General features: G+C 44.6%; 1 protein-coding gene across 1 annotated transcript in view; it reads left to right on the top strand.

Annotated features, from left to right (window-relative positions):
* The window catches only part of KLHL3 (kelch like family member 3), a 112,990-nt gene extending 106,218 nt beyond the window's left edge, over positions 1–6,772 (top strand). Inside the window, exon 15 of the mRNA XM_029941963.1 lies at positions 2,307–6,772. Coding sequence (XP_029797823.1) covers positions 2,307–2,335 — 29 coding nt within the window. The 3' untranslated portion in view covers positions 2,336–6,772. The remainder of the gene's footprint in view (positions 1–2,306) is intronic.
* Positions 6,773–20,687: the final 13,915 nt, after the last annotated feature.

Here is a 20,687-nt window from a genome sequence, read left to right as displayed (position 1 = left end):
TTTTTTTTTTTTTTAAGAATCTAAAGAAATGCTCTGAAATGCAGAGATTTGTGGAGAGTTATTTGTTGGAGTATTATTTATGATAGCAAAGGGTGGAGAGCTCCTTAAGGTCTGCCATCAGGGAAGTAGTTAAATTGTGGAAAATGTATACAGTGGAAGTGCTTTTGATGTCATAAGGAAATGTTTGTGACAGGCTGTTATAACGGCTAAAAGGGAGGATGCACATGAGCTTGCTCAGGCAGGCCTGGGTCATGGACGTTTGCAGAGCTACCGCCTAAAAAATGGATATTGGAATCAGATTTGAATTTGATTTCCAGTTCTGCTCCTTGCCCTGGGACTCTGGGACGGGTCATCGGACTGACTGAACCTCTTGTGTTCTCGTTTGTAAAATGACAATAAAATCATATCACATCTCTCACAATTTTTGTGCAGATATGTGGGATACTTGGCACAGCGTCTCCCCTGACATGTAAAAGCCCATCAGTAAATGATCAGGACTATTTTTAGAAAGCCAAGAAATAGTCCAAAAAACATAAAAAATATTTTTAAATGGTGATTCTCTTTGTATGAAGGGATTAGAAATTTTCTTTTCCTTGTGTTCTTCTGCATTTTCCAGATTTCCAATAATGAGAACATTTTACTTTTATAATCAAAAGAAGTTTATATAAAAAAAGCAATACAGGAGCTTTAAAAAACAAAACGCGCTGCCTTATGAAAGAGAATCCTGAGGTGCATGTGAGACGTTCTCAGGGTCAGGCAGAGCATCCGGGTCTGGGGGCTCTGCTGCTGCTCACCTCTGAGCTTTTCTGTCTGCACCTTTATCCAGGATTCACATGCAGTGGAGGTCCTGGCATTTCTTTTAGCAATGTTCCCTCAGTCTCATCTGCAGCCAGATTTTGTAGCCATGGGAGTATGTTAAAGTGAGGCTCTAGTTAACACCACACCAGTACACCCTGCCTGTAAATTAGGATTTTGTCCAGTTGCAGATACCAGGAAAACGGACAGATGCTTGCTTAAATAAGGAAGGTGTGTTATTTGTCTCGGGCAGAAACAAGGCTAGGGCTAGCCGAGGGGCTAAGAGGCGGACGTTGGAGAGAGCCAGGTTTTTCCTCCCTTTTTTGTTTTGCTGGCTATACCAGGAGCTGCCACTGCTGCCTCAGGCCCTGTATAAGCATTCTCTGAACGGAGACAAGGGACACAGCCACAGTGGCGGCGCTGGCAGATGCACATTGACAATGGTCCCCCCCAGGACTGGGTCACGTGGCACTTCCCACTGCAAGGGAGTCTGGGAATCTGAGTGTGTACAGTGCTGACCTCTGCACTAGAGGACCGCACATAGAAGGGATGTTGGCTGAATCAACCGATAGTGTCTGCCACATTACAGAGAGATTCCAGCGTCACCTGTGAATTCATAAAGTTAGCTACTGAGGATGGTTCAACTTGGCTAAAACCATAACACAGACATGTCTGTATTTTTTTTAAGGTTATTTATTTATTTTTGAGAGAGAGTACATGTGAGAGTGGGGGAGGGGCAGAGAGAATCCCAAGCAGGCTCCAAGCTGTCAGCAACAGAGCCCAATGTGGGACTTGATCTCCTGAACCCTGGGATCTTGACCTGAGCTGAAATCAAGAGTTGGAAGCTTAACCAACTGAGCCCCCTCAAGCACCCCTGGAGTATTTTCCCAAGTATAGAATTTAGCCTTGGAGGATCTTTCAGTTAGGTGACCTTGAATAGTGTGGGAGCTGAACCTAAAGAGGTAAATGGACTTGCCTGATGACACAGTGCAGCTTGAGTGGTGGCAGAGCTACGACTGGAATTCAGTTTATCTTACTTCCATGGAGTCAGTCCACTGTTCTTTTCATTTCATTTCAGTGTCTCATAAAAGTAGGCATGAATCACTGTCACTTCTCTTAAAGTGATAGAGATGTAGATCCTTGGAGCCACCTCTTGGGGGTCCACTGAAGGCGTGGAGTGTTGGTCAGCAGAGGCCTGGAGTTGGGAAAGGAGTCGTTACCATAGGAACTGTGTGCATGTGATGATGTGGGGAGTGGGGGGTGGGCAGGAGACTACTAATGTGTGGTGTTGAAGGACTGTGCTTGTAGGTTCAGATATCTTGCTGGGACTTGGCAGTGAGAATGGGAAAATGCCAGCCGCCAGCAGCCTGAGTCCACAGACCTTTCTCTGTATACGGACATGCCCATGTCCCTGGCTGGGGCCCTTGGGATGATTGGACTCATGAACTCCTTGGGACTCCAAATAACTTTGGAGAGGCTAAATTGCTAACTCTCTTTCCCTTTCGTCTTAGGTGTCGCCGTGATTCACAAACCCTTGTGACCGCAACTCCCACTGCCAGGAGGTGTGGGAGGGGAGGGTGCTGCCTGTGACTGAAAAGGGCGGTGCCATGACTGCTGGGGGGCCACTCGCCCCAAGCGTCTGCAGTGGAGCCTGAAGTACTCTCCTCCCCTGGGGCGATGTGGCAAAGTGCGTCCAACGTGAAGGCTGGTGACCTGCCTCCTCCCTGAGCAGTGGGTTCCTGACAGCTCCAGCACCTTTGGGCTTTTTTTGTGTGTCTCTCTGGGAATACATGAGAACCTGGAGTGAGTGAGTGAGTGAGTGAGTGTGTGTGTGTGTGTGTGTGTGTGTGTGTGTGTGTAGAACATGGTGTTTCACCAAATTGGGGCATGTGTGACAACCTACTGGATTTCTTTACTACTGATCCTTCTACACTAAAAATCAAATCACAGAAACCTCTCTTCTGGATTTGCCCCGTGGGAACCCTGAGATGACTAAAGCTGCTGTCTTCTGGAGGCCACGAATGTCCAGATGTGACTGGCGAGAGGGGCGTTGTCCTGACCATGCCCACATACTGGCCTTGACTACTGGCACTGTCTGCAGAAGAGCCGGGCATTCTTGAATGTGCACCGTGTCCTCCGTGTGCTGGAACTGGGAACAGATAGGCTCCCCAGCTCCCCCCTGGGCTCTCCAGGAAGCAGATAACTGCCTAATCCTTGAGCTACTGGTCTCTGATGTGTGGGTTCAGGTTAGGGAGAGTTTATGTCTCTTCAGCTGGGAAAACTAGCTCTTCGGAGAAGCCTTGAGTGACACACTGGAGAAAAAAAAAATCTATATATACATGAAAAACAAAAACAAACCAAAGTGGTAAGGTAGTTCTTGCCCAAAATGGTTTCAGAGTGGATCCTACTTTTGAGTTTTCCTGTGCTGGGCAGTCTCCCATGTATACTTGTTGTCTAGGCTTAATTATTCACAGCATCTCATTTTACTCTCAAAAGTGTTGTGGTTTGGAGGAAAACTGAAGGGTCACCCTACCTCCAAACCCAAAGATAGTTTTGCCCGTGTTGGATGGACACAGATGACTTCAAAAGAGTATATAGCAGCTGGGGCTGGCCCTCAGCACCTGATGGCAGTGGTCAAGTCTGTCCAGTGTCCTCATCTTCCTTTTCTTGGGTTCTTGGGTTCTTCTCCTCCTCTCCTCCTTGTTTTTTTCTGAGAGGGAGGAGATGGTGGTAAGTGCCCCATGAGTGATCTCTCTCAGGGATATTTACATTTTAAAAGAGGAGCTTGATAAGAGCTTTGCTAAATCACAGGTAAAAAGTAATGGCGGAACTTCAAGCACCTGGAGGGGACAGGTATTTGGGGGCACCTGGAGTCATTGTCATTAAAAAAAAAGGCAAAGAAATAGAAAGCCTTTCCTAAAGGAGCAAGTCGTTTATGTTGGAATTTGTGGCATAAGGAGGGAAGACCTTGTGTCTGGAGTGTTGTCTCACACTGCGGGGCCTGGAGTTTAACCCTCCCTGATTTTGGGGTCCACTTACAGGAGTCGAAGGGCTTTATGAAACCTGATAGACTTCTGATAGAACTGGGCTACTTCCAAGCAGATGCTGCAGGAGACCGGCATCCCCCCACTCACCCCAGCAGTTAGAAAGCCACTAGCCTCTCTAGCTGGTTGACTGCTTTGTGTATTTACTGTATATGTTTTTGTGCACTAAACACTCAACTCTCTTGACGAAGAGATGTCTTCTGATGTTGAGCAGATGCTATTTCAGTGAGACACTTGGAGAGCAGCACCAAGGCATCTGGAATTTTTAGTGCCTTGGGGAAGAGGCTAAAATACCCAGCTTTGTTGGGCCTGGAGGAAATGTCTCTAAAGGAATCAAAGCATGCCTTCAGTTGGGTGCTGTGTTCTCAGCTGGCCCTGGAGATGACTATAATTTCAAAGCCCTACCTGGCTCTGGCTTGGAAGCTGATGGAATGAGCGTTTTGTTACAAATGTTCTTCCTCTTTATCAGAGGAAGGTCTGGGGCTTCGTTTTGGGGTGTGGCAGGGATGAGGTTGGGGGTTGGGGTCCAAAATGTGCTATTCACATAGCTCCTGATTTCAGATTAAAGGTGAATTTCCCACCCCGTTTTCCAACACCCGGGAGCAGGACTTCCATGCTTTTGTGGGGGACATTACGCTTTTCATCTTCCCTGAGAGCCAGCCAACCTATTTTCTGCTTTTGGAGTTTTGTTCTCCGTTTCACCTCCTGTCTCCGTCCCCGGAAGCACTGCCCCCTGCTGGTAGTAGGGCTGAGGCCATGTTCCTTTCACCCTCACGTGTCCTTTCTCACGGGGACTAGAATGCTGGTACGTCACCACCAAAAAGCCAGTCTGTTCTGGCTGCCCACAGATGCAGTTTAAAACCTGCTGTCTCTTTATCGCCAGGTACGATTCTCTCTCTTAGTGGACACAGCAAACTTGTTTACAAGTCTTTGCTGGTCACGTGGTAGGCGAACCCTTCACGCCCGCATTGGGATGGCCACCACCTGCTTGTGAATGCAGCTGTGCTGCTGGTGTATCTGAAAGCTGATCACAGTAATGAAATGGAATTGGCGGCCCAAGGTTAGAAGCAGGTTAGACGCCACTGGGATACTGATTTGGACAACATGGAAGTCAGACTCTGAATTCCAAAGTTCTTTCTCTTAAGTACCTAATGGCATCTCTCCTTCTAAAAAGTTACAGTATTATGCAAATGACAGTGACCTCATTTTCTGCTATGCAATAAGAATAGTTAATTCTATTTCATGACAAACCAGTTGCAATATCCCCCAGTATGATTTTTGAGCTGTCTTACTTTCATATCTGTTGTGAATTATTTGTATATTCCTGAGCCAGAGCCTTTCAAAGATTGCCTTTTTATAAAATTGAAGGTAAAGCTTTCAGACTAAAATTTTAATGTAGATATTTTTATAAGATAATTTTTTAGGATATTTGAATTGATTTTTATTATCCATGATGATGAACTGTTCTGTTCCGTAAATCATTCACTCTCAAAGTTCATGCCTGTAGCTCTTTCCCCTTTTTCTCACTCTCCAAAAACTGATTTTTTAGTGGTTCCACAGAGATGAGTTTCTTTGACTTTGAGTCCTCTTTCTCAGACCATATTCAAGGGAGAGTGCTGGAAACCGCAATCACTGGTGTTGAATTGCTTAGGGAATAATGTTTAGCCTGACTCAGCTACTAGTCATCTAGGTTACCTGTCCACTTTTTTTGGAGTCGGCTCTCTCTGCAGGGGTGAGGCTGGTTGGCCCATCTCCTGATGGCAGTCACTGCCTGGCACTAAGCTGGGCACACTGTGGCATGGAGAAGCTCCAGAGAAAGGCTTGCCCTTCAGCACACACTCCTGGGGGTTTCCTAGGCCCAGCAAACTAGTCCTCGTTTTTTTGAAGCTTCCACCAGCTACAGACCTTTGTTGCTGGATGATGTCCCTTTTGGAAGTACCTTGTCTGTGAACTTTAAAAGATGGGTCACTCTTCATGATCCCTAAGGATATGTTAAGCATGTGCTTTACAGATGCTCACACTACACCAAAAACTTGTTTTTTGAGCTGTGTCTGTACTCCAGGCTCGATTTTGTGTCTTTATCTGCCATTAGCCTCATTGAAAAAAAAAACCCTTTATTTTTATTATTGGACAGGTGCCATTTGAATTGCCTCCATGCTCCCCCTTTGCACCTTGTTGGATCAGGTTGGGAGGTTGAGCAAACTCATAGTCCAAGCTGGAGTTTTTAAGAAGCAAGGAGGTTGGAATGTTTTTTTTTTTTAAGTGTTTGCACTATTTAGAGTCCTAAGCCCCTCCTGTTCTGTTGTGCTCTGTGTGCTGTGTGACCAAACAGGTGAGCCGGCAGCACTTTAGACATTAGGGAATGGAAGAGACTTCTTCCAGAGTGGATAATCACAACCTCATAGCCCCTGCATAGCCTTTGTCATGGGGCTAGGTGACGTGTAGGTGTGACATCTACCCAGGCAGAAATGCATGTGACTCTGGCATTTGAAGAAACAAATTGCCTTAGTACTATGTTCTTGCCTCTGCTTGAGATTGAAAATTATTTTCCCCCCTTTTCAGTGGCAATAAAGGACCGTTGTTGGACTTCTTAATTTGTATATGGTGTATGAACTACTTTGAAAGAAGACTCAAGACACTGTATGTGTATGTCTGTGTTGGTACTCTGTCCATGTGGTTGTCCAAAGGCAGGCTGACTTGATGACTGACATCCTGTTAACGCATTGTATCGGTAGGGTCCTTGCTCTGGTATTTTCCACTTTGATGCTAGAGACCATATATCCTGTAAAAGAGTGCTCATCATATGCTCCGTCGGTTGCAGTGATAGCTGAGGAAACTTTACTCAAATGTATTATTTTAACAGGAAATCAAGTTCTAGTTTCCCATACTTCATGTGACTTTAATTTTAATAAAAGCTGAACTGTGAAAACGTTTCTCAGTAATTCATTTCTATAGTCCAGGCTTTCCACTGTGTCTCGGACATGAAAAGGACAGACTTATTCCCACATGTCTTCAGATTAAAAAAAATTTTTTTTCCTTAAGATCTGCTAGACAGGTCTCAGTTCCTTTGGTCTCTATTCTATGGCTTCACAGCATAGAGCCAGACCTACAAAGACCTTCTTCCGTGAGGCCCAGAGAGGCCAGTCCCTCCAGTAGGTGTTGGGTCGTGTGTCCAGGGATGCTGTCAGGTGGGTGTGCTGGTCTCAGGCGCGGGGAAGAGGAAACAGATTTGGCTACAAATAAATACCAATTTTTAAAAGTTTATTAATTAGACCTGGAGACTTTACAGATGTTATGTTTTTATTATCAAGTGTACAAATAACATATTTTATTACATGTATACAACTTTTGAATGTTTATAAAATAGCAATATATATGAAATAATAGCATTTATTTATTATTTACTTTGTGCCAGGCACTTTTCTAAGTGCTTTACTTCTCTCAATGCACTTAATCCTCCTTGTGGTCTTCCGAGTTACTATGATTGTCTTCATTTCACAGATGAGTATATGAAATGCAGAGCGGTTAGGTAACTTGCACGAGGTAGCAGCAGTACCGAGGGATGAGCCAGGATATGGTGGCTGTCTCACGTCATGTCATTAGTCCTCCGTTGCTACAGCCTCGAGGAGGTAATGAGGGGAGGAGGGGTGCTAAGGAGCCCCTAGGGGTCCTTGCGAAGTGCAAACATGACTCAAGAAGAATGCCGAAGCCCAACTTTTCTGGCCGCTTGGACCAATCATGTCCCCATTTTCTATTAATGGTAAATGATATTTATCACTGTGATGATAGTAGCAGTAGCCACATTTGATTATGTACTTATTTTGTACCAGACACTGCTAAATGCTTTAGAACTTGATGTTTAATCCTCGTGACAACCTCTAAGGGAGGTGGCGTTGCCTTTTGGAGGTCGGACATTTCCTATAGGCTGCTCTGTCTTGCACCTTTTCCACATCCTCCTCTTGGGTAACTGTGGTGGCCAGGAGTCCAATCTGAAGAGTAAAATGACCAGCTGAGCTGGGCTTCACCGGATGGGAGGTGAGCGTCTTATTACGCTGGAGGCGTGGCTCAGCTGCAGATCTCAAATTCACCTCTGGAACCTGGGCTCTGCTCGGGGTTAACAAACTGGACATTTGCAGGATACTTCAGGATGTGAGTGGTTCTGCCCAGTTCCAGGTGACAGACAGCTCACAGGGGTCAGGGTTATCTTGAAGCCTGAGCCACCCCAGGGACAAGTGGGGGCCTCATGGCCAGATCCCTTCCCAAACCTGGAAAAGTGGATTTTTAGCTCCCAGAGGACATGGCTTGCTTGACTTTGCATCTCCTGTGCTTATTTCTTTGCACTCAGGAAGCAGTCACAGGAGAAGAAAGGCATGTGAGGAGTGTTCAGGTGGTAGGAGACAGCAGGTAGTGTATGGGGAGCTAGAGGGGGTTGGGAGGAGAGAGAAACATGGGCACCCAGAGAGATTGGGGGACGGATTCACAGACACCTGGGGAAAGGGGTGTGAAATTCCCACCAAGCAAGAGAAAATGAGACACATAAGAGACGGAGAGAAACGTCATGAGAAAGATGCCTGTACGTGCCCATGTACATGCACACACGTGCACACACAGCCAGAGATGCCACTCATACGGAAACCCAGCTGCAGTGACCTAGAGGGAGATGGAGTGAGAGGGAATCATTTCATAAAGTAACACAAGACAGGTCAGCCTAGTGGTTCAGACCAGAAGCGTTAGAGGAGACACGGATTCACATGCGGCCTCTGGAATGGTGAGGCTGTGGCCTCAAGCCAGGGTCTACCTCTCAGCGTCAGTGCCCCCAACTGTAAAATGTGGATGCTGACACCACTTTTTGTGAGCTTATGGAGAAGATTACCTGACAAGGCCCTAAAACATGGAAGGCAGACACTGAAGGCTCTGGGAGGCGCCTGGCAGGACAGCTTCTTGAATAAGAGACCCAGTCTACTGCAGTGGCCGCACTGAGGACACCCAGACAGTACGCAGGTCACCATGAGCCAGGAGTGTGAGTGGAGGGAAGAAAGACACAAGAAGAGGGCTGGGCTCTCTGTCCCAGGGTCTTGTCTGGTCTGGGGGTACCCCTGGGGTTCAACTTATGAAGGAGGCACCTACACAGACCCGCACAGAAGGGGCTCGGTCTACTGCAGCCCCTTGGCTGCTTTCTCTTTGGCACAACTATGATTAAGTCCCTTTTGTTGCCTCCCTCTGCGTGGGGTTGGGGGCATGTCTCCTCAGTTTGCTTTCTGCTCTAGGAGTACAGATCCTTCCTGGCTTTGATCCAACTGACTCCATGGGATGTGGGATTTAGTAGCACACGTGTAACTCTTTATGTTACTAAGGAATTTCAAGGAATTTTTGATTCTCAAGAAAGCCAAGTGAGGTAGCCACGGCAGGTACTATTCTGTGCAGTAGGTCTCTCCGTATGGTATGCAAAGGGTACTTTCTCAGTGCAGTGGCTGGTGCATGTGAAACATGCAGAGTAGGTGATTTTTTAGTGGTAGTGATTATTCCTCTTAGCATTTTCATTCTACAGACAGAGAAACAGGCGAGAAAGAAGTTAAGCAACTTGCTCAGGCTCCCAGAGCAGAGCTTGGACTCCATCACCTGAGATTGTTTTTGGCTCCACATGCCAGCAGTGGCCTAACCGAAGGGGGCGTTATTTTGCTCACATAACCATGAGTCCAGAGGTAAGCAACCCAGGGCTGGCACAGCACTTCCATGATGCCGTTGGGATCCTAGGTCTTTCTGTCTTTTTGCTCTTCCATCCTTAGCATGTTGCAAGATGGATGCTCCACAGGTATTACCACATCTGCAAAGAGGCTTGACAAGAAAAGGAAGGGGAAGACAAGAAGGGTGGTGCCTGTAACAGGAAAGAAAGGGCTTTCCAGAAATCCCTAGTAGAATACCACTTAGATTCCTTGCAGTGCCTTCAGCTGCAGGGAGTCAGAGGAGATGAATGCTTTTAAGTGGGCCCATTGCTGCTCCAAACAAACTTGAGAGTTGCACCTGGGAGAAAGGAGAGAGTGCAAGGACACTGGATAGGCAATGAGCAGCATTGGCTACAAAGCTCTTACTAGCTTTCGGTTTCAAACGCCTTGTGGTTCCCTCTCCACCAGTCAGCTTGTCCATCCTCTCAGTTCTGCCCTTGAAATTACCTTAGCTGAGCACTAACCATATGCAGGGCTTCTTGTCATTGAGAGCTGATGGCGCTCCCTGTGCACTTGGCACTGCTGAGGGGCTAGGGAGTGGGTGCCCCGGGACCAGGCAGGGAACGCGCTGGAAGGAGCCTGTCTTCCTTGCCTTCCTCCCTCTGCTGTCTTCCTTGCTATATTGGCATCAGAGGTGGCTGTCTCTCCTACAGGATGAATGAGAAATCCAAAGCAATGCAAGACCCTTAGGAGCCTGTCACTGAGGCTTTAGAGACAGCTCATTTATCAGCTGTGGAAGTTTTCCTGAAGCGCTGATTGAGGAGGCCTGTCAGCTGCAAGATCTATAACCTTGATCTCAAGAGTGACCCACGTATGCAGCTCTATAAATCTTTCTGAGCCACGAACTGGGAGGCAGAAGCAGGTGAGATTCAATGTTGGCCTCTTAGAGGCAATTTTCCCAACTCCCTTGTTCTCCTGTCCTCTAGGAGGTCCTCACATTTGATGGTGGCCCACTGGGTGGTGTCCAGAGCTGTGCTGAACTGAAAGAGGTTGTGAAAATGAGGTGGACAGTCAGGCTGCCGAGCGGCTATCCTGGGTCTGTTCTTACTGGGTGTGGCTCCCACCCAACCCCTGGCTGCAGAGCAGGAGGAGGGAATGACTGAGCTGCAGCAGCCTCAGCCATGTGCCTGGTGAGGAGGGGACGTGGCGGTGTGGACACGCTCGGGGGAGAGCCTGGAGACCTGGTCTCAGAGTCTCATTTGACAATATAACGTTAAGGGCTTTGAATCTGAGTTAGTGTACATTTAACCCCCTATCCACCCACTCCCAGGCCCTCTTCCAGACCCTCTGAGGACAGACAGGTTAACACAGGCATCATAGTCCAGCTACGAGGGAGCCCACACTCTCTGGGAGCTAACAGTCCCCTCAAGCGCCTTCCTCTGGATCTGAACCTCACTGCTACCTTTAAGCATCAGGCTGTATCTGAGGTGAAGGGATCGGGGGGAGAAAGGCTGGGACCATAGAGGGCATCCGAATGTATTTTTCAGCCCCAGATCCATCATTTTAATGTAACCTGGCCTCCTATTCGAATGATTAACTAAGGAAGTGTCTGTCTCGGTGCCCGCGGTTTCTGCACAGCCCTGATAAGGAAGCCCATAAAATCATCTTCAGACACACAGAGGAGATTTTATGTACGTCCCAGAAAAGGTGGTTTGGTTTCTAGCAGCTCCTATCAGAAACTTTCTGCCTGGATCTGGGAGGCTGCTAGATACCGGGATCCTGAGAAGGCAGGAAGGCTGACCCCACGTGGACTCAGGAAGGCCCAGGTGGATCTGGGTAGGATAAGTAACAGAGCTGGTCATGCTGACTACATGACCCAGAGCTGCCGGGACGGGCTCCAGCCCCTGGGGTGGCATCACTGCAGCCCTCTCACTGGGCCCTTGTGTGCCCCTTCCAGAGCCAGTCTCTAGTTAGTCACTGCCTTCCCTGGCTGCTTCTGTCCTTTGTGTGTATTCAATATATATTAGCTCATTCAGTACGTATTTATTCAGCTCTTCCTGGATGTCAGGCTCTGAGCCAACTCAATATATACGGTGCAAATGAGAGGGTCCCTCTATCCTTACCAGGTTCCTGTAGGGTTGTGCAGACAAAGTAATAACAAAGGAATCACAGTACATTATAAGCCTAAAGGTAAGTAAAGGAGCTTGTGGACACCTACAGAAGGGTAAGGAAACGTGTCCTGATTGAAGTGGACGGTTGATGGGTGTTGGCCTGCTGAATGGGTAGGTGGAGGTGCTGGGGCGAGAGGAGGAAGGGACAGCAAGCACAGAGGCCTAGAGGTGAGAGACGTGGCCCTGTTGAGAAAGCACAAGTCCTTCAGTGTGGCCTGACCATAGAGTGTAAGGGGAGCGTGCAAAGAGACGCTGGAGAGGCGCGCAGGAGCCATGTCACAAAAAGACTTCAAACCTCAGTGAGTGCGGCTAGCAGTAACACCTGTGAGGGAGTGAGGGCAGCGGGATGAGGCAGGAGGAAGAGGTTAAACTAGAATGTGGTTGCAACTGAGGTCTTACCCTGCCCGCTGGGTGCTCTGGAGCTGGGGTGGCCTTTAATTGCTGTCCTGAGTTCACACAAGGGGGATGAACTTCTGTATCTCTGAAAAAAATCACTGACCAAAAAAATAGGTAAATTGGACTTCATCAAAATTAAAAATTTTTGCACTTCAAATGATACTATCAAGAAAGTGTAAAGACATCCACAGATGGAAGAGAATATTTGCAAATCATATCTGGTAAGGATCTAGTATCTAGAATATATAAAGAATTCTTACAACTCAATAGTAAGAGGATAACCCAGTTAAAAAATGGGCCAGCAATTTGAATAGTTCTCCCGAAAGGTATACAAATGGCCAGTAAGCACATGAAAAGATGCTCAACATCATTAGCCATCAGGGAAAGGTAAATCAAAATCACAGTGAGACACTATTTCATGTTCATAGGATGGATGCAGTCAAAAGACAATAACAAGTATTATCCAGGATGTGGAGAAATTGGAACTCTCATACCTTTGGGAAACAGTCTGGCAGTTCCTCAAAAAGTTAAACACAGGTTTACCATCTGACCTTAGTAATTCCACTCCTTGGTAATCCCCCAAGAGAAGTGATAACACATGTACACACAGAAACATGTACAGGAACATTCCTAGTAATATTATTCCTAAGAGCTAAAACGTGGAAACTCGTCATCATCTGACGAGTGGATAAAAATAAAAAGGAGTGAATTACTGATGAATGCTCCAACATGGATAAACTTTGAAGGTGTTACACTGAGTGAAAGAAGCCAGAGACAGAAGGCCACCTATTGTATGGTTCCGTTTATATGAAATATGCAGAGAAGGCAGATCCGTAGAGACAGAACATGGGTTAGCAGTTGCAAAGGCCTGAGGGGAGGGAGAAAAGAGTGTGACTACTAGTGGCACAGGGTATTTTTGGTGGGGAGGTGGTGGTAGTGGTGATGAACTATGCTGATATTAGTCAGTCACATTGGTTTTATAATTTTTTGAATATACTAAGCTCCACTGAATTGTACTTTAAAAGGGTGATTATGGTATGTGAATTAACTCTATAAAAAGGGTTATTTTGTATGCATACCTCCCAACTTCCACAGGTCATATAACCTTGAGTGACATAGCTGTCTTAGGCAGAGAGCACTGTCCATGGCCGGGCTCAGCTGTGAGCCATTAACAGACCACTCTCTGCCGGGGCCTCGGGAATGAGCGCCTCCTGGGGGCCCGAGTTACGTGCCGCAGCATCCACAGCAGAAGGCTTCCAGGGAGGAAGTGGCATTGCTAGAGTTTTCCTTTGGTGTGTGACCTTCATGACAACTCTTAAAAGGCAGGCCTTATTATCCTCAAAAGGGTGAGAGTCTGTGCTATTTCATGCTTAGTCATTCACAGGTTTGTTGTCCCTGAAAAATTAATTGGTTTGAAAGCAGGGACCATGTCTGAATGTATCTTCAGCACCCAGCACAGAACATAAAAATATACTCAAAAATGTCTGCTAGGGGGGCGCCTGAGTGGCCAAGTTGGTTAAGTGTCTGAACTTTGGTTCAGGTAATGATCTCATGGTTTGGGGGTTTGAGCCCTATGTCGGGCTCTGTGTTGACAGCTCAGAGCTTGGAGCCTGCTTCCAATTCTGTGTCTCCCTCTCTCTCTCTCTGACCCTCCCCCCGTCTTTCTTAAAAGTAAATAAACATTAAAAAAAACTTTAAAAAAATGTCTGCTAGGGGGGTGTGGGCGGCTCAGTTGGCTGTGCGTCCTACCCTTGGTGTTATCTCAGGCCCTGATCTCACGGTTGGTGGGGTTGAGCCCTGTGACAGGTGGAGCCTCCTTGGGTCGGTCTCTCTCTCTCTCTCTCACTCTGTCTCTGGTCCCCCCCACTTTCACTATCTCTCTCTCTCTCTCTCTCCAAATAAATAAATAAACTTAAAACAATCTTTAAAAAATGTCTGCTAACCTTAAGTGAGGAGTTCCTTTCTCTACTAAAGAAACTTCACCACTGCTAATATTCAGCAAAGGTAGTTTTCCCTAAGTCACAGGAAAAAAATAAATGGAATGAGCAGAATTTCCTTATTCTTAATCCTTTTGGGAGGGGGGATACAAATTTTTGCTTATACTCAACTTGTTTGTACTAACATCTAGTATCAGAAAGCATCTTATTTATCAAAAAATTTGTCGACTTATCTTCATCAATATTTCAGTTTCCTGTCAGATGCTCCCACACCTAAACACGTTCTGTTGAAGACATGAGGAGAGTCATGAATTTCAATCACTTGGAGTCAGGGCCACTGGAGGTGCAATTTGACTGCTATTTTTCCCTAGGCTTTTCCATGAAGAGCCTTCCTGGTGGCTGATGGAGGTTCAGGGGCATCATCCTCAACATATATGCCATCTGCTCCCGCTGGCTAGGGGTGCAGTGAGGCATCCATAGTGCTTCTGGGCTGCCTTTGGTAGGATTTTCCTTCTACGATGGATATTGGGAGGAGGGGCATGGGTGGGGGTTGCTCAGCTGGGTGATAGTATCCGGAAAGGCACTTTTCAGACTAGGTGACTGTTTGATGATTTTTCCAGAACCTGGGAAGCACCTCACACATCACTTTCTTTACTTTAGTCTGACGTTTCATCCTTAGAACTCAGTCAAAGAGGATCTTGACTCTATTGAAGTAATAACACACCTGGTCTGTCAAAGCTGACAGCCTCAATGTTGTTCCTATCTGAGTGTGAATGCCTAAGCAAACTTGCAAGGGGAGGAAGTAAAGGGCACAGGGGACCTGAGCGGGGGGCCAAGAGGGCTGGAAGGGAAAAACTGGGGCAGAATAGTATAGTAGTGAACAGTGAGGCTCCTGGGACATCTTGTGTAGCCTGACTTCCTGGCTCTGCTGTGATACACTCTTTCTGGGTTGTTACCTCATCTTTTTAAAAATTTTTAAATGTTTATTTTTGAGAGAGAGACAGAGACAGAGCACGAGTAGGGGAGGGGGAGAGAGAGAGGGAGACACAGAAATCCGAATCAGGTTCCAGGCTCTGAGCTGTCAGCACAGAGCCCGATGCAGGGCTCAAACTCGGGAATGGCTAGATCATGACCGAGGCCAAAGTCAGATGCTTAACCGACTGAGCCACCCAGGCGCCCCTGTGTGTGTGTGTGTGTGTGTGTGTGTGTGTGTGTGTGTTTTAATTTTAGAGTGTGGGGAGGGTCAGAGAGAAGGAGAGGGAGAATCCCAAGCAGGCTCCACTTTCAGTGTGGAGCCCATTGTGGGTCTCCCATGACCCTGAGATCATGACTTGAGCCAAAATCAAGAGTCAGATGCTTAACTGACTGAGCTACCCAAGTGCTTTGTTACATCTGTGAAATGGGGTAATAATTATCCTCAGTGCACAGGGTTGTTAGAGGGATAATATGAGAGTACATATATGGCAGTCATAAATGGAAATATAGTCACACAGACAGAGAAAAATGCAGCCTCGCTTTCTCTCATAGTGCTCTAATTTTTCCTATGAGTCTCCCACTTGCTGGCTAAGGTGGAGGCAAAACACTTCCATTTTAATTTAATCTCGTAAATTTAGTCATATTATAAAATGTAAACAATCCCTCTAGGTAGGACTTAGCCTTTCACATTTATCTAGTTCTTTTTTCTCTTAGCCTAGGTGGTGTCTGTGAATGGGAAGGGTTGGGTCCTTGTGGCAGAGGAGGAGAATAAGTTCTTGTCTAGTCGGGTTCATTTGCAGGAGAGGGACATACAGAAGCATATTTCATGGCTTGTGAAATTGTTGTGAGAGGTCAAGGAACAGACTCAAGGCTACTACGGGTCTCCAAGCTGTGCTGCAGAGCAGGTCTGCCTGAGCAGTGAGGCAGGAAGCTGCAGAATCAGAAACAGCCATCATAGCTCCCAGCCAGATGCATGCTGCCTTGGCCATGATCCACACCCGGAATATGGACCCCCCCGTCTCTCTCCCTGTATTCTTAGAGCCCAGTCCTTGTTTTGTTTCAGTGCATCTTTTTTTAAAATTTATTTTTTAAGTTTACATTCAAGTTAGCCTATAGTGAAACGGTGATTTCAGGAGTAGATTCCTAATGCCCATTACCCATTTAGCCCATCAACCCCTCCAGTAACCCTCTGTTTGTTCTCCATATTTAAGAGTCTCTTATGTTTGGTCCCCTTCCCTATTTTTATATTCTTTTTGCTTCCCCTCTATGTTTATCTGTTTGGTATCTTAAATTGCTCATATGAGTGAAGTCATATGATAGTTGTCTTTCTCTGACTAACTAATTTCTCTTAGCATAATACCCTCTAGTTCCATTCCACATAGTTGCAAATGGCAAGATTTCATTCTTTCTGATTGCCAAGTTAATGCTCCATTGTGTGTACACACACACACACACACACACACACACACACACACATTTATATACACCACATCTTTATCCTTTCATTTGTCAGTGGATATTTGGGTTCTTTTCATCTTTGGCTATTGTCAGTAGTGCTGCTGTAAACATTAGGGTGTACGTACCCCTTCAAAACAGCACACCTGCATCCCTTGGATAAATACCTAGTAGTGCACTTCCTGGGTTGTAGGGCAGTTCTATGTTTAATTTTTTGAGGAACCTCCATACTATTTTCCAGAGTGGCTGCACCAGTTTGCATTCCCACCAGCAGTGCAAAGAGATCCTTCTTCTCCGCATCCTTGCCAACATCTGTTGCCTGAGTTGTTAATGTTAGCCATTCTGACAGGTGTGAGGTGGCATCTCATTGTGGTTTTGATTTGTATTTCCTGGATGATGAGAGATGTTGAGCATTTTTTCATGTGTTGCTTGGCCATCTGGATGTCTTCTTTGCAGAAGTGTCTATACAAGTCTTTTGCCCATTTCTTCACTGGATTATTTGGTTTATTGGGTGAGGAGTTTGTAAGTTCTTTATAGATTTTTGATACTAACCCTTTAACAGATATGTCGTTTGCAAATATCTTCTCCCATTCCGTCTGTTGCCTTTTAGTTTTGCTGATTGTTTCCTTCACTGTACAGAATACTTTTATTTTGATGAGGTCCCAATAGTTCATTTTTGCTTTTGTTTCTCTTGCCTCTGGAGATGTGTTGAGTAAGAAGTTGCTGTGGCCAAGGTTAAAGAGGTTTTTCCTGCTTTCTCCTGGAGGATTTTAATGCCTTCCCATCTTACATTTAGGTCTTTCATCCATTTTGAGTTTATTCTTGTGTATGGTGTAAGAAAGTGGTCCAGGTTCATTTTTCTGCATGTTGCTATCTAGTTTTCTAAGCACCATTTGCTGAAGAGACTGTCTATTCCATTGGATTTTCCTGCTTTGTCAAAGATTAGTTTGACATATGTTTGTAGGTCCATTTCTGGGTTCTCTATTCTGTTCCATTGATTTGAGTGTCTGTTTTTGTGCCAGTACCATACTGTCTTGATGATGACAGCTTTGTAATACAGCTTGAAGTCTGGGATTATGATGCCTCCAGGTTTGGTTTTCTTTTTCAAGATTGCTTTGGCTATTCAGGTTCTTTTCTGGTTGTATGCAAATTTTAGGATTGTTTGTGAAGAAGGCTGGTATTATTTTGATAGAGATTGCATTGAATATGTAGATTGTTTTGGGTAGTATTGACATTTTAACATTATTTGTTCTTTTCAGGAGCATGAAATAGTTTTCCTTTTTGTGTGTGTCTTCTTTGACATCTTTTACAAGCTTTCTATGGTTTTCAGTGTATAGATTTGTCACATCTTTGGTTAGATTTATTCCTAGGTATTTTATGGTTTTTGGTGTAATTGTAAACGGGACTAATTCCTTGATTTCTCTTTCTGTTGCTTCATTGTTGGTCTATAGGAATGCAACCAATTTCTGTGCATTGATTTTATATCTGCCACTTTGATGAATTCATGGATTAGTTGTAATAGGTTTTTTTGGTGGAATCTTTCAGATTTCCATATAGAGTGTCATGTCATCTGTGAAGAGTGAAATTTTGACTTCCTCCTGGCTGATTTGGATGCCTTTTATTTCTTTGTGTTGTTTGATTGCTGAGACTAAGACTTCCAATACTATGTTGAATGACAGTGTCAAGAGTGGACATCCCTGTCATGTTCCTGACCTTAGGGGGAAAGCTCTCCATTTTCCCCCATTGAGGATGATATTAGCATTGCATCTTTCATATATGGCTTTTATGATCTCGAGGTATGATCTTTCTATTCCTACTTTCTTGAGAGTTTTTTTTTTAAACAAATGATGCTGTATTTTATCAAGTACTTTCTCTGCATCTATTGAGAGGATCATATGGTTCTTGTTCTTTCTCTTATTGATGTATCAACATTGATTGTTTTGCAGATATTAAACCAGCTCTGCACCCCAGGTGTAAATCCTACTTGGTTGATGAACAATATTTTTAATGTATTGTTGGATCCAGTTGGCTCATATCTTGTTGAAAAATTTTGCATCCATGTTCATCAGGGAAATTGGTCTATAGTTCTTTTTAGTGGGGTCTTTGTCTGGTTTTAGAATCAAGGGAATTCTGGCTTCATAGAAAGGGTTTAGAAGTTTTCCTTCCATTTCTATTTTTTGGAACAGCTTCAAGAGAATAGTGTTAGAATATTCTTCAAGAGAATAAAGAAGGTGTTAAGTCTTCTTTAAATGTTTGGTAGAATTCCCCTGGAAAGCCATCTGGCCTTGGACTCTTGTTTTTTGGGAGATTTTTGATTACTAATTTGATTTCTTTACTGGTTATGGGTCTGCTCAAAATTTCTATTTCTTCATGTTTCAGTTTTAGTAGTTTACATGTTTCTAGAAATTTGTCCGTTTCTTCCAGATTGCCCATTTTATTTGACACATAATTGCTAATAATATTATCTTCTTATTGTTTGTATTTCTGCTATGTTGGCTGTGATTTCTCCTCTTTCATTCTTGATTTTATTTACTTGGATCCTTTCTTTTTTCTTTAAAAATTTTGTTTTATGTTTTTATTTTATTTTTGAGAGAGAGAGACAGTGCCAGTGGGGGAAGGGCAGATAAAGAGGGAGACACAGAATCTGAAGCAGGCTCCAGGCTCTGAGCTGTCAGCACAGAGCCTGATGCTAGGCTTGAACCTGTGGACCCTGAGATCATGACCTGAGCTGAAGCCAGATGCTTAACACTGACTGAGCCACCCAGGTACTCCCTCCTTTTTCTTTTTGATCAAACTGGGTTTATCAATTTTGTTAATTCTTTCAAAGAACCAGCTTCTGGTTTCATTGATCTATTCTACTGTTTTGTTTGTTTGATAGCATTGATTTCTGCTCTAATCTTTGTTATTTCCTGTCTTCTGCTGGCTTGGGATTTTATTTGCTGTTCTTTTTCTAGCTCTTAAAGGTGTAAGGTTGTATACCTGAGACCTTTCTTCCTTCTTTAGGAAGGCCTGGATTGCTATATACTTCCCTCTTATGACTCCCTTTACTGTGTCCCAGAGGTTTTGGACTGTGGTGTTATCATTTTCATTTGCTTCCATGTGCTTTTTAATTTCCTCTTTAATTTCTTGGTTAGCCTATTCATTCTTTTTTAAAAATGTTTTTTATTTATTTTTGATACAGAGAGAGACAGAGCATGAGAGGGGGAGGGGCAGAGAGAGAGGGAGATAGAATCGGAAGCAGGCTCCAGGCTCTGAGCTTATCAGCACAGAGCCAGACGCAGGGCTTTAACTCACTAACATGAGATCATGATCTGAGCTGAAGTCAGAGGCTTAGCCTACTGAACTACCCAGGTGCCCCAGCCTATTCATTCTTTAGTAGAATGTTCTTTAGTCTCCAAGTATTTCTTATATTTCCAAATTTTCTCTTGTGGTTGATTTCAAGTTTCATAGCATTGTGGTCTGAAAATATGCATGATATGATCTTGATCTTTTTATACTTGTTAAGGGCTGATTTGTGTCCCAGTATGTGATCTATTCTGGGGAACATTCCATGTGTACTTGAGAAGGATGTGTATTCCACTGCTTTAGGATGAAATGTTCTGAATGTATCTGTTAAGCCCATCTGGTCCAGTGTGTCATTTAAATCATTTTTTCCTTGTTGATTTTCTGTTTAGATGATCTGTCCATTATTATAAGTGGAGTCTTGAAGTCCCCTGCTATTATGGTATGATTATCAATGAGTTTCTTTATGTTTATCATTAATTGATTTATATATTTGGGTGCTACCACATTTGGAGCATAAATGTTTACAATTGTTAGGTCTTCTTGGTGGATAGGCCCCTTAATTATGATGTAATGCCCTTCTTCATCTCTTGTTACAGTCTTTATTTTAAAGTCTAGATTGTCTGATATAAGTATGGCTACTCTGGCTTTCTTTTGTTGACCATTAGCATGATAAATTGTTCTCCATCCACTTACTTTCAATCTAAAGGTGTCTTTAGGTCTAAAGTGGGTCTCTTGTAAACAGCATATAGATAGATCTTATTTTCTTATCCATTCTCTTACGCTTTGTTTTTTGATTGGAGTATTTAGTGCATTGATGTTTATAGTGACTACTGAAAGGTATGAATTTATTGCCATTATGCTGCTTGTAGAGTTGGAGTTTCTGGTGGTGTTTTCTGGTCCTTTCTAGTCTTTGTTGCTTTTGGTCTTTTTTCCCCTGTTTTTCTCCCCTTGGAGAGTCCCCCTTAA

The sequence above is a fragment of the Suricata suricatta genome, chromosome 6 (genome assembly GCF_006229205.1).
Source record: "Suricata suricatta isolate VVHF042 chromosome 6, meerkat_22Aug2017_6uvM2_HiC, whole genome shotgun sequence".
Classification (NCBI taxonomy): domain Eukaryota; kingdom Metazoa; phylum Chordata; class Mammalia; order Carnivora; family Herpestidae; genus Suricata; species Suricata suricatta.
This window is presented reverse-complemented; position numbering and strand designations above follow the sequence as displayed.